At 50.9% G+C, this 13,885-nt stretch overlaps 1 protein-coding gene across 1 annotated transcript in view; it reads right to left on the bottom strand.

Annotated features, from left to right (window-relative positions):
* LIMD1 (LIM domain containing 1) overlaps positions 1–13,885 on the bottom strand; it is a 73,836-nt gene continuing 59,951 nt past the window's right edge. The window contains exons 4-8 of the mRNA XM_041762562.1: positions 10,919–10,981; positions 6,302–6,432; positions 5,464–5,515; positions 4,852–4,920; positions 1–3,607 (exon numbers count right to left, since the gene is read on the bottom strand). Of these exons, the coding sequence (XP_041618496.1) occupies positions 3,470–3,607; positions 4,852–4,920; positions 5,464–5,515; positions 6,302–6,432; positions 10,919–10,981 (453 nt within the window). The 3' untranslated portion in view covers positions 1–3,469. The remainder of the gene's footprint in view (positions 3,608–4,851; positions 4,921–5,463; positions 5,516–6,301; positions 6,433–10,918; positions 10,982–13,885) is intronic.

Genomic DNA, 13,885 nt, shown 5'->3' with positions numbered 1-13,885 from the left:
TGTTGGAGAACACTTTAATCGTCTACAAATTGATGCAGTTTATTGGCATGATATGTCGAATAATTTGATAATAACGGTACAATTTTGAATAATTTCATAGTAACAATATTTTGAGTAATTTGACAGTAACAGTACAATTTTGAATAATTTTTATAGGAAAAGAGGAGATCTCAGAGGGAAGTAATTTCCCTGCACGGTGAAATTTTCATACATCATACGGGAATTTCCTACGTCTGTCCAGTTCCGGCTCGGAACAACAGCTAACATGTTTTACTCACTTTCTTCTATTGCTTTTTAAGACTCATTTCAAATAACCTGGAAATGAGAATGGATTCCTGGCACAGAGGAGACTATAAAGAACTCGGGTTTCCTGGCAGACAGAGGTGGAACAAGTGGGGGTGTCCAGCCAACAAGGCCAGTCTGGAGTCAAGTCCCGCACACGTGGTTGGCGGCAGCGCCTCAGTGGCCCTGGCCCAAAGAGGTTCTGTCTCGGGCACTGACCACAGAGGAACGACGTCCCACTGCCATGTACGGGGGATGACGCAGACAGGACCCAACGCCCTTCCATGGTGAGAGATGAACACATCACTCTCTGCCCAGCGCCGGGTAGGACAGTAACATTAGAGAGAAGAGCCGGCCAAACCAGGCTATCGGCTTTCCCAGACCCTGGCAGCTGTTGCACGGCCTTCGCTGGGGGAAGGAAAAAACGAATGGCCAAACGGGGTGGGGGAGAGGGCTGGGGGCTGGCTTTGGGGTCTGCGATCAGACCGTAATTCTTGCTTATCTAAAGGCCAAGAGCTATCTAGGGAACTCAGGAAGGGCTATCCGCTCTACTTTTAAAAACAGACATATCCACCTGGGTGTACCCGGTGCTTGTGTTTTCTTTCTAGGTGCCTATAAATACGACCCCATTATAATTCTGTTTGGCTAACAGCTTACAGAATGTTTAAGATGCCACGCAGGTGAACATCTCCTCAAGGCTTTTAGCGCAAGAGCCTGAGAAACAAAACTCGCGTGAGATGCCTACCCGTGCTCTCTCCAGGATGCTGAAACAACGCCACTCGCCGCTCCGATTTCTAGGGCTTCTAGAAACTCTCTTATGGTTCTTTCCCCAACAGTATAAAACACCGAATCGGCAGATATCCAAATCCCCTCCATCAAAGCAACTTAAAAACATTTCATTTAAAAAATTAATCACAGATTTTTCTAACTAATTAGCTACCCAATTTGCAAATAAGTCCCTGCTTCTGATGGTTGCTCTCAGGCAATTTTCTTCACTTTTGCTGGACTTGCAAGTGGAGTCAAGGTGTCAGCAAGGCCAGGAATGTTCCTAGGTTGGCCAAGACAAGATGTATTGGCTGGCTTCACACGCCCACCAGCCTTGCCAGAGCCGAGCTGACAACTCTACGGGAAGAGGGGGGTTCAGCCCCAGGGTTCACTTCCCCAGCCCCATGCATCATCCACAGGCTCCTGGAGGCTCAACCTGTGCAATGGAATCGATGAACTGAAGTGACATCTGGCCATCTAACAGAACGAACTTAAGAAAAACAGGAGACAACTCATGGTGCCAATTCTGTGCTTCTTATAGCAGCGGCTACCAGATGAAGCAAAACAGGGCCTCGAGCTGGAGCCGGGCCCCACTGAAAAGGCTGCTAGTCCCAAGTGCCTTGGGCTCTGCGGATCGCCTTCCATGGCCCCTGCTGCCCTGGGTGTGAGGTGAGGAGGCGGGGAGCGGATGCCAACGTGATGCCCCCGGACCCGGCTAGCAGCCGTGAGCTGGCCCCTGCCTCCTGTGACAAGACGTAGGCCAGCGGGCCAAGTGGGCAAATGTCAGCCAACCTTCTTTTTTATTTTTTTACACCATCTTTTCACTGAAATACCAGGAATTCGGACATCTGGCCTCAGGAGGGTGACACGCAGGGCAAGCTATGCTTCCTGAGTATGCAGGTGGCCTTGATATCTTGCCAGCATGTGGCCCTCCCTCTGCCCTCGCCAGCGACCCTGGGGAACCAGCATGATGAAATGCAGCAGGGCAATAATGCCCATGTTTGATCTGATCTGCAGACAGCTGACCTTACGTTCGGGTTACAGGGACCTGAGCCACTGGAGTCTGGCCCACGTGGAGGCAGAGGCTCGTCACACACCAGCATGTGAGTTCAGTGTGATGGCCAAACGCCTTCTGATCTGCGTAGCTCGTATCTGTGAGGTATTTTATGTGTGTGGAAGACCAAAAGTGGAGGCAAAGAGTTAAAAAAGAAGAAACAACAGACAAGAGCAGTGTACCTTATACCGCTTTCTTCACACGTCACACCTGTGCCAAGAGCTGGGTGAGGGAGAGATGTGGGAGATGAACACACTGATCTGTCCTGAGGCACCCAACTCCTATGCTGCTTAGAGATCTTGCACACACATGCATGCATGCACACACAAACACACACACACACACATTCCCCGTGTGTAAGGGGCTAGCTCTCGGCATGTGGGCAGGATGGCCCAAAGCCCACTGATAAAGAAGCTGAAACAGGCATGGAGAGGTCCCCCACTACGTGGGATCCTGAGACCTGCCTTTGTGGGAGCAACTCCGAAGTCACAGACTCTCGAGAGCTCCAGAGGGAAACAGTGCAAACCGGTGGGCAAAGGAGGCCTGGTGCCTGCACCAAGACCTCGTCCCAAAGCACACTTGGCTAGAACACAGCAAATCTCCTTCGGGCTCCCAGCTGCCTTTAAGGAAGGGAGGATTTGCAGGGGCACCCAAAACGCTGTCAGTGTACATCACAACAAAACCCCGTCTGGCTCACGTATTCTAAAACCTGGCTCTGGTTTACCCACTAAATTCTTCCTAAGATGCAGAGCACATGTCAGAGCTTCCCTCTTGTCATAACGCAATGAAAATTTGCAGCCATTCTACAGACGAAAGGAGTCTCTGGGGTGGAAGTCTTAAATAATGCTATGTGTGTGTGTGTGTGTGTGTGTGTGTGTGTGGTGTGTGTCTGGGTGCAGTGTTAAATCATGTCATGGACGTGTACGGGGTGGGGGTAGTGTTTGGGTGCAGGTATTTTCCCAAGGGAGAGGAAAGGGCTGACTGTACTGGCAGCTGAGATCTCTCTGCAGAGGATATTGTGAAACATGCTCAGTGCAAACCTGCCCCCCTGAAGCCTGGACTATTCCCAGAGGGGCTGCAGGGTGCGTGCGGTTGCGCTGCAATGCCCTGTCGCCTGCCACACACTGCTGGAGCGTCTTCCTGAGTAACGTGATGAAGGCGTGGCGGTGGAGGAAGGCACTTGGCAAATACACATACCAGACAGGTAGGGCTCACCTCCCTGGTGAAAGGAAAGGCACCCCAGGCGTATGCAGAAACCCACCCCCCCGCCCCACCTCCACCCCAGGGGCCACAGGAGCCAACAGGCAGATGTCTTGCTTTGCTGCCCTGGCTTCTCTTCTGCCACGTGAGGTGTGCAAGAGGCTCCGGCTAGAAGCGGTGCTGGTGAAGAGCTGCAGATGAGGGGCTTTTCTCCAGTCTCTTGACATGGCAGGAGTGACAGAACAGATGGTCTTCCAGGGGGTAGCAGCGGTGACCATCTTCGTCATTAAGCTCCAGACCGCAGTCCTGGGGGGGAGGCAAACAGACCAGAACACAAGGGATTGCAAGACTGACCCAGAGGCCCACGTCCCGGGGACCAGCAGAGGGTGCTGCGTGATTCTCTGGGGGCAGCAAATGCCAGTGCAGAAGGGGGCAGTCCTGCCAAGTGAAGGGGTGACTCGTCCCTATGGAGCACTTGAGACGGGGCTGGTCGGAAGGGAGATGGGACCTCAGTGTATACACACATGGCACTGCCAAGACTTAGGGCAAAAAATGAATGTAAGAGGCCTCGTGAGAAATGCCTCATACCGACTGCGTATGGATACAACGCTTTGGACATACCAGTTGAATAAAATATTAGAAGAATGAATCCCATCCATTTCCTTTTTCTAATGTGGCTACTAGAAAACAAAATGACACCTGTGACTTGAACCTGTGGCTCTCAGGTTTCTATGGGACAGCACCACACTGAATGCATAGAGAGGACTGTCCTGAGCAAATGGCCCCATCCCCTTTCTCTCCGGTGCCTGGGGTGCCACTGGCAAGGGCTCCCACCTAGATCTTCCATGCTGGCAGTGAGCTCCAGCCTCCCACCCTGACCCCCATGCCCTCTCCCACCCACCGTGTCACAAAAGAAGAAACCTACTCTCCCTCCATGGGTGAATCCACCTGATTCTGGCTGAAACTCCATGGGCACTTAAAGTGTGTGCACCCTTCATGTGGGCCGGTAAGGAGCCCTGCCTGAGAGTCACAGGGCCCCTGGGGCTCCTTCAGCCCGGGTGTGATACAAGGTAAGAGAGGGGGTAGATGGGCCCCCACCCACCTTCACACCAACCAGTGACGTGCTTATTTCCGAGGAGGGGCTGGTTTCTGATGATTTCCAGGGCTCAGCTCAGGAAGGGGCTCTTGGTGGATAGAATGGCCTATAAACTGGAGGGGAGGGCGTCTGCTCCCCAAATCACACAGCTGCCTGACAATGGAGCATGTGAAACCCACAGTCCCCAAGAACCTCCCATCTGCAGCTTCATGAAGACAACTGCCATGGTTTCAGGACTTGGTAGTTCACAGACGCAGAGAAAACAGTAATGGCCTTTAGGTCCCAAACATCTGCATGTCCTCCAACCTTCTCCACAAGTCAGGCTTCACCCCTGGACCTGGAGGGCAGCCCTTGACCACACCTTCCTGACCATCTCAGGCCCCAGTCAACCTGGGATCCTCTTCTCCGGCACTTTTTAAACAGGCTTAAGGCATCTGGGCAGGGAGGGGCCTACCTCGCAATGGTAGCACTCCACGTGGTAGTCTCTGTCCATGGACACAACACGGATGGTCTCATCTGAGCCCTGGATGGAGCAAAAGTAAGAACGAGAGCCCAGCTGGGGGACCCACTAGGTTCTGCATGCTGTGGTAGGGGATTCTGAGGTAGCAAGTGGGTGGCCTCAGGAGAGCATAAATCCATAGTGAGGTCCCCCACTGGAGAGAGGACATCTTTAACTGAGGAGAGAGGAAAATAGGAGGGACAGCCGTCCTACTTTCTAGAATGTCAGGGTCAACACTGAAGAAACCACCTATGTGGAGAGTGATTTTTCTAAAAAATAACGAATGAAAGGCAAGCTTTCTGCTCATCTTCTAATGTGGGAGTCACTGTCGAATCCGGGAGGTTAACCTGATTGTAGGGGCAAATAGGGCACACGAGGGGCACTGGGCTGGGGAGACCAGCCAATAAGAGAGGGGCTTCTTGGTGAGGACACTATTAATGTCAGAGGGGGCATTTTAGAAGGATTGTTTTCAAAGGTGTAAGGACGGGACACAGATCTTGTCGATGATCCTGGGGAGATATTTATGTCATGGAAGACACCAAGAACAGGTCTGAAAAAGTATCTTACCTCAGGTGGAAGGATGGGAAGCCCGCAAGCTGCACACTTGGGAGCCAGCACCCTGCCGGGAGAAGAGGCAGTAGAATGTGTATTGTCTTGTTCCTGGGAGGCAAGTCCTGAAGCCGAACCTTCCTCATGGCTGGTCTGCCCATCACTCTTCACCTGAACCCCCCACCCCCAGCCCTTGTATCAAGATAGCCTGGCTCATTCCCTGGGAGGTGTTTAGTAGCACCAAGCCTACCTGGACCCTCTTACTCTACTAGGCATAAAGATTACCTTGTTTCTTTCTCTTATGGTGCCCAGCATGGACAGGCCCAGGCACGCCAAGGTGGTGGCACTCAGCACTGAGTCGCTGCCATGTGAGACACCAGCTTGACAGATGCCTCTTGAGGCCTCACCAGGAATCTGAGTCTAGGGATTTGGGTTCTGATTTTTCAGTAAACATGATCCTATAACCAGTTCCTGTCTGCACTGGCATCAGTGGACCTCCCGTGGCCCCTGCTACACTCCTCCCTTTTCAAAGATTTTATTTATTTATTCATGAGAGACACAGAAAGAGAGGCAGAGACATAGGCAGAGGAAGAAGCAGGCTCCCCATGGGAAGCCTGATGTGGGACTTAATTCCAGGACCCCAGGACCATGACCTGAGCCAAAGGCAGATGCTCAACCACTGAGTCACCCACGCATCCCAACCCCTGATACACCCTTAAAACCACTAAGCCTTTGCTGGACTGTGGCCTAAGGGTACAAGCAGCCCAAGGATGCCCCTCAGCAGGTGTCCACCCTTCACACGGTGAGATCAACGTGGCTCGCACCTGCAGCCCTTCTGCACCCCATCCCTCCTTACTTGTGGTAATCTCGGACACAGTAGATCTTGTTCTCAGAGTCCACGGTGAAGGGCACCCCGTCCAAACACTCGTTGCAGATGACACAGCGAAAGCAGCCAGGGTGGTAGGACTTCCCAAGGGCCTGTAGGATCTGGGGCAGAAAAGAAGAAGCCGGGACTCAGTGGGGACCACAGGGACGGGCTGGACGGTGGGAAGGAGAGGAACATGTCAGGCCGAGGGACCCTAGGTGTGATCACACCACATGACGCACACTCGTCCGAGTTGCACTTGGACCAGCATCAAGAAATCACAGGGAAGGAAAGGCAAATCTGGGTGAATGTACAACAGGAGGGAGCCAAACAGGATCCTTCTCCTCTACATAACCCTCCAGAGGAGAATTTAGAAGGTTCTTTTGCAGTTCTTTGCCAGAAATGATGCGAAGCAGGCAGGGCCACACAAGGCTCCGTCCCAGATTTAGGAAGCAGCCCATCCATGGAAGGATTAAAGTTAATTCCACATGGAAATGGCAGAGCTCAGAAAACCTCTTAACTTCTGCCTCCCAAGAGTCCCTCCAAAGCAGCTTTCACTCTGCAGCGTGATAATCCAGAAGCTGTGACCCAACCACTCATTATCTCAAAGCCAAGCCTAAGCAAAGCCTCTTTGTTGGTGTTCTGTTTTGTTTTGTTTTGTTTTTAAGATTTATTTATTTACTAAAGAGAGAGAGAGAGAGAGAGAACTTGTGTGTGCACAGGGGGAAGGGCACAGGGAGAAAATCCCCAAGCAGACTCCCTGCCTAGCGTGGAGCCTGACACAGGGCTGTATCCCAGGACCCCGAGATCACAACCTGAGCAGAAATCAGGAGTCGACGCTTAACCAACTGAGCCACACAGGCGCCCTGCTGCTGATTTTTTAAAACACAGTGTAGAGAAAGTCCCACAAACCTCCTTCCTCTGAATGTCATTTGATCTGGTTATGATGCCTGGAAAGGTAAGAAGCCGGGAGAGAGCAAAGACAGGGAGGGTAGGAGGGAGAAGAGATGCAAAGAATGTCCTTGGGGATGTCAGTGAGTGGCCAAATCACCTCCCTTCAGAACTGTGTCCCTCCTGCCCCCTTGCTAGGTGACATCAAACAGTTTTCCTTTTAAGGCAGCTCATCCCAAAGTGTGGTCCCTGGACCTGCAGCATGAGCATCACCTGGGAACTTGTTATAAATGTACATCCTCAGGCCCCGATCCAGAATCGGAAGAGCTAGGGTCAGGCCCGGCAGTTGGTGTTTTCATAAAATGATTCCAATGCAAGCTAAAATGGAAAAACCACCGGTTTGAGTTTGTGTTGATACACGTGACACTTGCAGGAAGGGTGCGCACCTTCCAGAGCCCGAGGCTTGCTTCTCCCCCGCCAAAGCCAAGGCCACACTTCACACGGTGTAGCCTCCGAGGCAAGCTGGCAACTTCGAGTGCTCTCCCAGCTTCCTCATTCCCTCTAGTGTGTCACTAACCCCTGAGGCCCCTCTCCATCTGCAATAAGCTGCCAAAATAGGAAGAACAACTGGCCAGGCTTCCAAAGTCCACCTGGCAATCTGTACCTTGGAATGCATTTCGCTCTCTGGCTAATGCCATCTTGGCAGAAGAGACCCTTAAATTAACTTCACCCACAACGAGCCTGAAGCGTGGCAGGACACAGATGCCATTTTGCTGCATTTTGACTTGCTGTGATGATTCTTTTTAATGTGGGGGGAAATGTCCACTTTCAACATGCAAGCTCAGAGTATTCCCCTCTACTAACTGGGGAGGCAGGGGGGGCACAATTTACATAAGGAATTGGACAACTGGTTGTTTCTCTTGGAGGACCAAGAATGGCATCTGCAGGCATGCTTTTTCTTGCGTTACAAAAATTTTTGGCAGCAGTTAAGGGTTCTTTTTTTAAAAGTAGGTGTCACTACTGGACAGACATTTGCTAAAAGTTCTCAAGTCCTAGAGAAGACCTGCCAGGACCCAGGTTCAACTTTGCACTATCCTTGTGTGGAAGAGGTGGCCTCCAAAGCTTCATTCCTTCCCTTCCTGCATGCAAGGCTGGTCCTCACTTCAAGAAGTGGAGGAGAGCCCCTCCTCACTGCCCTGCCACGTATTGAGACTGGCCTTGTGATGTTCTGTGATCAACGGAATGGGGAAGAAATGATGTTGAGAGATTTCGAGTCAAGGACTTAAGAAGCCTGGCAGCTCTCCTTCCTCTTTTGCTGTAAGAAGTCCAACCTAGATGACTGGATGAGATCAGTGGCCACAGGGAGAGAGGCCTGGAGGGCAGAGCCCATCTCGGGGTGCTTAAATGGGACATTAGCTGAACACCATTGAATAAGTGACCCCAGCCAATGCCACACGGAGCAGAACAATCATCCTGCTGAGCCCTATTGGAGTTCTGTGGATCGTGATAAACGAGCTGTGTTAAACTATGGCCTCTTGGGGTGGTTCATCATGTAGCAACAGGTAACTGAAATACCCTGAGGCCCAAAGAAGCCTGATGACACCCAGAAATAAAAATAGGGTATAATCACCTTCATAAATTTGGATACTGTTGACTTCAAATGTGGTGGGTTTGCCAGAAGGACTCTAAAATTGAGGACAAATTCCACCAAAGAAACAGATCCCTGTGGAGTCTGGCTGGCATCTGTGGAAGGTAGGAATAAGGGTGTGTGGCTCCCTGCCTCCTCTGGGGGAATGGGTGGATGGCCATGCTTCCAGGGAGGCTTGACTACTAATGAGGACTCAGCCCTCACAGGGCTAAGCTCTGCCGTGGTGTGTTCAAGACTGGACAACAACAAGTTGTCCTCATGAACAGGGCAGGCTCCGGTTCACTGCTGTTTTATACATGTTAGCACGAAACCAACAAAAATGAGTGTTTCTGTCCAGCAACATGCCAAAGATATTCACAACAGCTTTATTCATAAATAGCCTCAAACTGGAAGCCACCCAAATCCCCATCGGCAGAACAACAGATTTGCAAACTGCTGTATCCATACAATGGAATTCTACTTAGCAATGAAAATAAATGAACTACTACCACAGGATACAACATGGATGAACCTAAAAAACATTTTCTAGGGACGCCTGGGTGGCTCAGTTGATTAAGTGTCTGACTCTTGATTTCTGCTCAGGTCATGATCTCAGGGTTGTGGGATTGAGCCCCGCACTGGGCTCCACACTGGGCATGGAGCCTGCTTAAGATTCTCTCTCTCCTCCTCCCACTGGCCCTGCCCCATCCCCCCCAAATGGTTTTTGCTATTGTTTTTTTAAGTGAGAAAGGCAGACCAATAGAGCTCAGAACAGAGGGCACCTTTGGAGGAGGGGTTCTGGACTGGAAGGAAGACAAGAAGGAAGTTTCTGAGGTGTGGGATGTGGGAAACATCCACACTTTGACCAGGTGTGGTTCCATAGGTATGTGCATATGTAAAACTTCATTCACCTGTGCACTTAAGATGTACACACACCCTTTCTTTACTCTAGTTGTTTCTCAATAAAAAGGTAAAAGAAAAAGATACCAATGATTAGCAATTCCCTTCTCCAGAATAGTTAATGTGTCAGCTTAGAGAGGGATTTACCGCTTTCCAACTAAAGGAATGTTGTATGATACTTTTCCTTGATCAGTATATTAAAGAAATTCTAAAAGCCTGATATCCAATGGTGAACAGTTTGATCCCTGAGATACACTAAGTATTCTGTATTTGTTAACCTCACAATCTTACCCTATAAGGAGGCCAGGAAAGAAAAACTGTCCCCAGTGAAGAGATAAAGATACTGAGGCCCAAGACAAGCTCAGAGAGCCAGTGAGTGAAAGTGGCTGAGTGAGGAACAGAATGTATAAAACTTGCTTCTCGCTCTGCTCTCTCAGAACTAACAACAGGCCCCCAAAACTCATCTCAGGAACAGAAAGAGCCAGGAAGAACATGGGGCAAGCAACTGTGTTTATCCAGCTTTCTGTACCCAACTCCAAGGGAGATGAAGTTTGGCATTTGGCATCTCACCTAGGACATCACAAGGACCACAGAAAATCAGAAGGAGGCCAGTATGATCCAAAAAGCCCAGAGAAAAGAGCATCATCAGAAACACAACACTGTATGCTATATGTTGGCAAATTGAACTCCAATAAAAAAATAATAAAAATAAAATAAAATAAAATAAAATGGAACAAATGAAAAAAGAAAAAAAAGAAAGAAACACGACACGGCAGCCTGGGTGGCTCAGCGTTTTGGTGCCGCCTTCAGTCCAGGGCGTGATCCTGGATACCCAGGATCTAGTCCCCCTTCGGGTTTCCTGCATGGAGCCTGCTTCTCCCTCTGCCTGTGTCTCTGCCTCTCTCTCTCTCTGTCTCTCATGAGTAATAAAATAAATTCTTAAAAAAAAAAAAAAAAAAGAGAGACACAACACTGTGTGGACTACATGGTTAAGCATGCTATATCAGTAAAAGCCAACAATGTGGCTTCTCCTAGAGCAAGCAGCTGCCTTGCACAGGTCTTTTCTTAATAAAACCAGATGCAACCACAAATCAAGGTAGGAAATACAGTTTTCCACTCTTAGTTTCTTTTTTCTATCAATGCCTCCCCCTCCTACCATGCCATCATCTTGTTTGGCTGACCCTACTCACCATGTCCATGATCAGATGTCCACAAAGAAAACATCTGTCAGCAGACTGCTGGAACCCAGAGTACTGCAGAGGAAAAAGAAAAGAAAGTTAAACCCAGGCAGGACAGATGACCCAGTCACTTGCCCACCAGAATGACAAGGAACTTCTCAGAAAGATGTGTCACTCCATACAGGAATCTGTCATTTCCCAGAGGACAACACAGTTGTGTGATGAATCATGGAATGTCTTCTGCCACAAAGTCATTACAAATACTAATACCGCTCACTCTAACAAGAGCTGCATTTGGGCATCCACAACATGCTAGGCTCTGTGTAAGAGGCTGTGCATAGAGAGGCTTCAATCTCTAAGCCAGTGGCTCTCAAAGAGGAGTTCCCTGACATCATCTGTGAATTTGTAAAAAAAATGCAAATTCTTGGGCTCCACCCCAGACCTACTGAATTAGAAACGCTGGGAGAGGATCTGGTAACATGTATTTTCATAAGCCCTTCAGGAGAGTCTGATGCAGGCTCTAATCCTTAAAACATTCTTTTAAGATTTTTTAAAAGATTTTATTTATTTATTCATGAGAGACACAGAAAGAGAGAGGTAGAGACACAGGCAGAGGGAAAAGCAGGATCCATGTGGGGAGCCCGATGTGGGACTCAATCCTGGGACTCCAGGATCATGCCCTGGAGCTGAAGGCAGACACGCCCAACTGCTGAGACACCCAGGCATCCCTAAGATTTTGTTTTATTTTATTTTTTTGAGAGAGCGAGCATGTGCGCACAAGTGTGGGAAGAGACAGAAGGAGAAGGACAAGCATAGCATAGTCCCTTCTGAGCAACGAGCTCAATGTGGGGTTCTATCTCAGAACCCTGGGATCATGACCTGAGGTGAGGGAAGATGCTTAACTGACTGAGCCACCCAGGGACCTCTCTCTTTTTTTAATATTTTATTTATTTATTTGTGAAAGAGAGAGAGAGAGAACATGCACAAGCAGGGGGAGTAGCAGGCAGAGGGAGAAGCAGGCTCCCAGCTGAGCAAGGAGCCCAACGTGGGCCTCAATCCCAGGACCTCAGGATCACCACCGGAGTGGAAGGCTGATGTCTAACCGACTGAGCCACTCAGGTACCCCCAGGCACCCCTCTCTAATCCTTAAAACAAAGTATGTATCATCCCATTTCTAAGATGAAAGCAATGAAAGCTCAGAGAGGTCAAGTGACCTTCACAAGGTCACATAGCCTTTAAGAGGTAAGGATAGGAATCAAATTCAAGTCTGGTCTGGTTAAAAAGCCAATGCCCTTAGTTTCACAGAAACTTGGTAAATACTCCCTATGTTTACCAAACACACACACACACACACAGTTGGACTCTCAAAAGAAATGAGGAATGCTTTTCAGAAAAGCACACAGAGAAAAGATACCACACACTGAAAGATACTACAAGTTTAGATATTACACACATGGGGGGGGGGGCTGTAATACAAAGGAAGGTGGAAAAAAAAAAGAAAAAGGGAACTTTGTGCAGTCCCAGGGGTGGCAGTTCCTTACTTTCAGGGAGAGCCAGCCACATCCCCACCTTGCGCTCCCATGAGTGGGGGGGGCGACCACCTGCTGGGAAGCAAGGCAGGGCACTGACTCGGACCTAGGGAATCAGAGCCCCCGTTTCCCTTCAGCACCGATTGTGCCCACAGGTGGGCATGTGACCCAATAGAGCCAATGAGGCTGGAGGAGCAGGACGGACACTGGGCCATCAGCGCTGAACGGTAGAGGATGCAAACCCCAGAGCGATGCCACCGCCACCAGGTGGCCACCAGGAAGCTCCTGAGGAAGGAGCTGATGCTGCAGAGGCAGGGGCCCCAATGAAGAGAAAGTGACTCAGAGGCCCCTGCTGAGTGCACTGCCTTTTTGCTTCTACGGGTTTGGGTCGGCTTGTCTGTTACTGGCAAGCCTGGGCCACAGTGCATCAAACCCAAGCCACCTCTGGGTCCTCTGGGGAACATAGGCTCAGGTCATCCACTGTCTACCGAGCGCCACTGGATGCTTGGTGCTAGGTGAGGGGCTGACGAGGTCCAGGGGAAGAAGCATGTCCAGGGGAGAGAGAAAGGGCTGGGGGAGGCCACCCTGCCTTGTTCTACCTGCTGCGCCAGAGAGGCCCTGGTGTGGTGGCTGCACGGAGGGTGGGAGCTCGCTCTCGGGGAGGGGGCACAGCTGTCAGTTATCGGGCAAAGAAAGGGTGAAGACGCTCCAGGCAGGGGAAGTGGCACAAGCTAGGGCACAAAGGCTTGAGGCTGTGCAGGGGTGCAAGCGAGCAGCAGAGTGAGAGAGCCACAGGTCTGGGCTCGGGAGCACAGCTTCTGCACAGGCCTTGAACCCTCACGATGCAGGGCCCAGGGTGGGGGCGCTGAGCTGCAACCCATCCCGGGAAGCTAAGCGGGCCCAGGGAGGCCGTGGTGGCACAGGGATCAATGCTCAGCCACTTTCTGGGAGAGGTGGGAAGGAGGAGGGGCCGAGGATGAGCTCAGAAAACCGTTCTCCGAGATGAGGACCCAAGGCAGCATGATGCTTCTGCTTCAGACAAGTGGACTGTGAAGGGCTGGGGGACAGCCCGGGGGACCGTCCGCTGGCCTGAGAGGTGCCGACAGGGCTGGTGCTCAGGGCTGGGCGTCACTGGCCCGTGGACAGACTTCTGAAGTGTGGCGGAGGCTGGATGCCCACAGAGAGCAGCCAGGATTCCGAGGAACGAAGGCCTGAGCCCCAGTCCAGAGGCTTAAGAGAGGTGGGGTCGGGGGAAATGGGCAGAACCAAGATGACAGGCCAAGTGACCCTCAAGTCCCTTCCAGGCACAAAGCTCTGCGGCTTGTCATTTGCTTCGGGATCCCAGGCCACCCCCTGCCTCCACAGAAGGAAAGCCAGGACCCACGCCGGGGATCACCCAGGGGAACCACACTCTCCTGGCTGGCCCAGTCTCCCCACAGGCTCCCCCTGA

Source organism: Vulpes lagopus, chromosome 7, assembly GCF_018345385.1.
Source record: "Vulpes lagopus strain Blue_001 chromosome 7, ASM1834538v1, whole genome shotgun sequence".
NCBI lineage: Eukaryota > Metazoa > Chordata > Mammalia > Carnivora > Canidae > Vulpes > Vulpes lagopus.
This window is presented reverse-complemented; position numbering and strand designations above follow the sequence as displayed.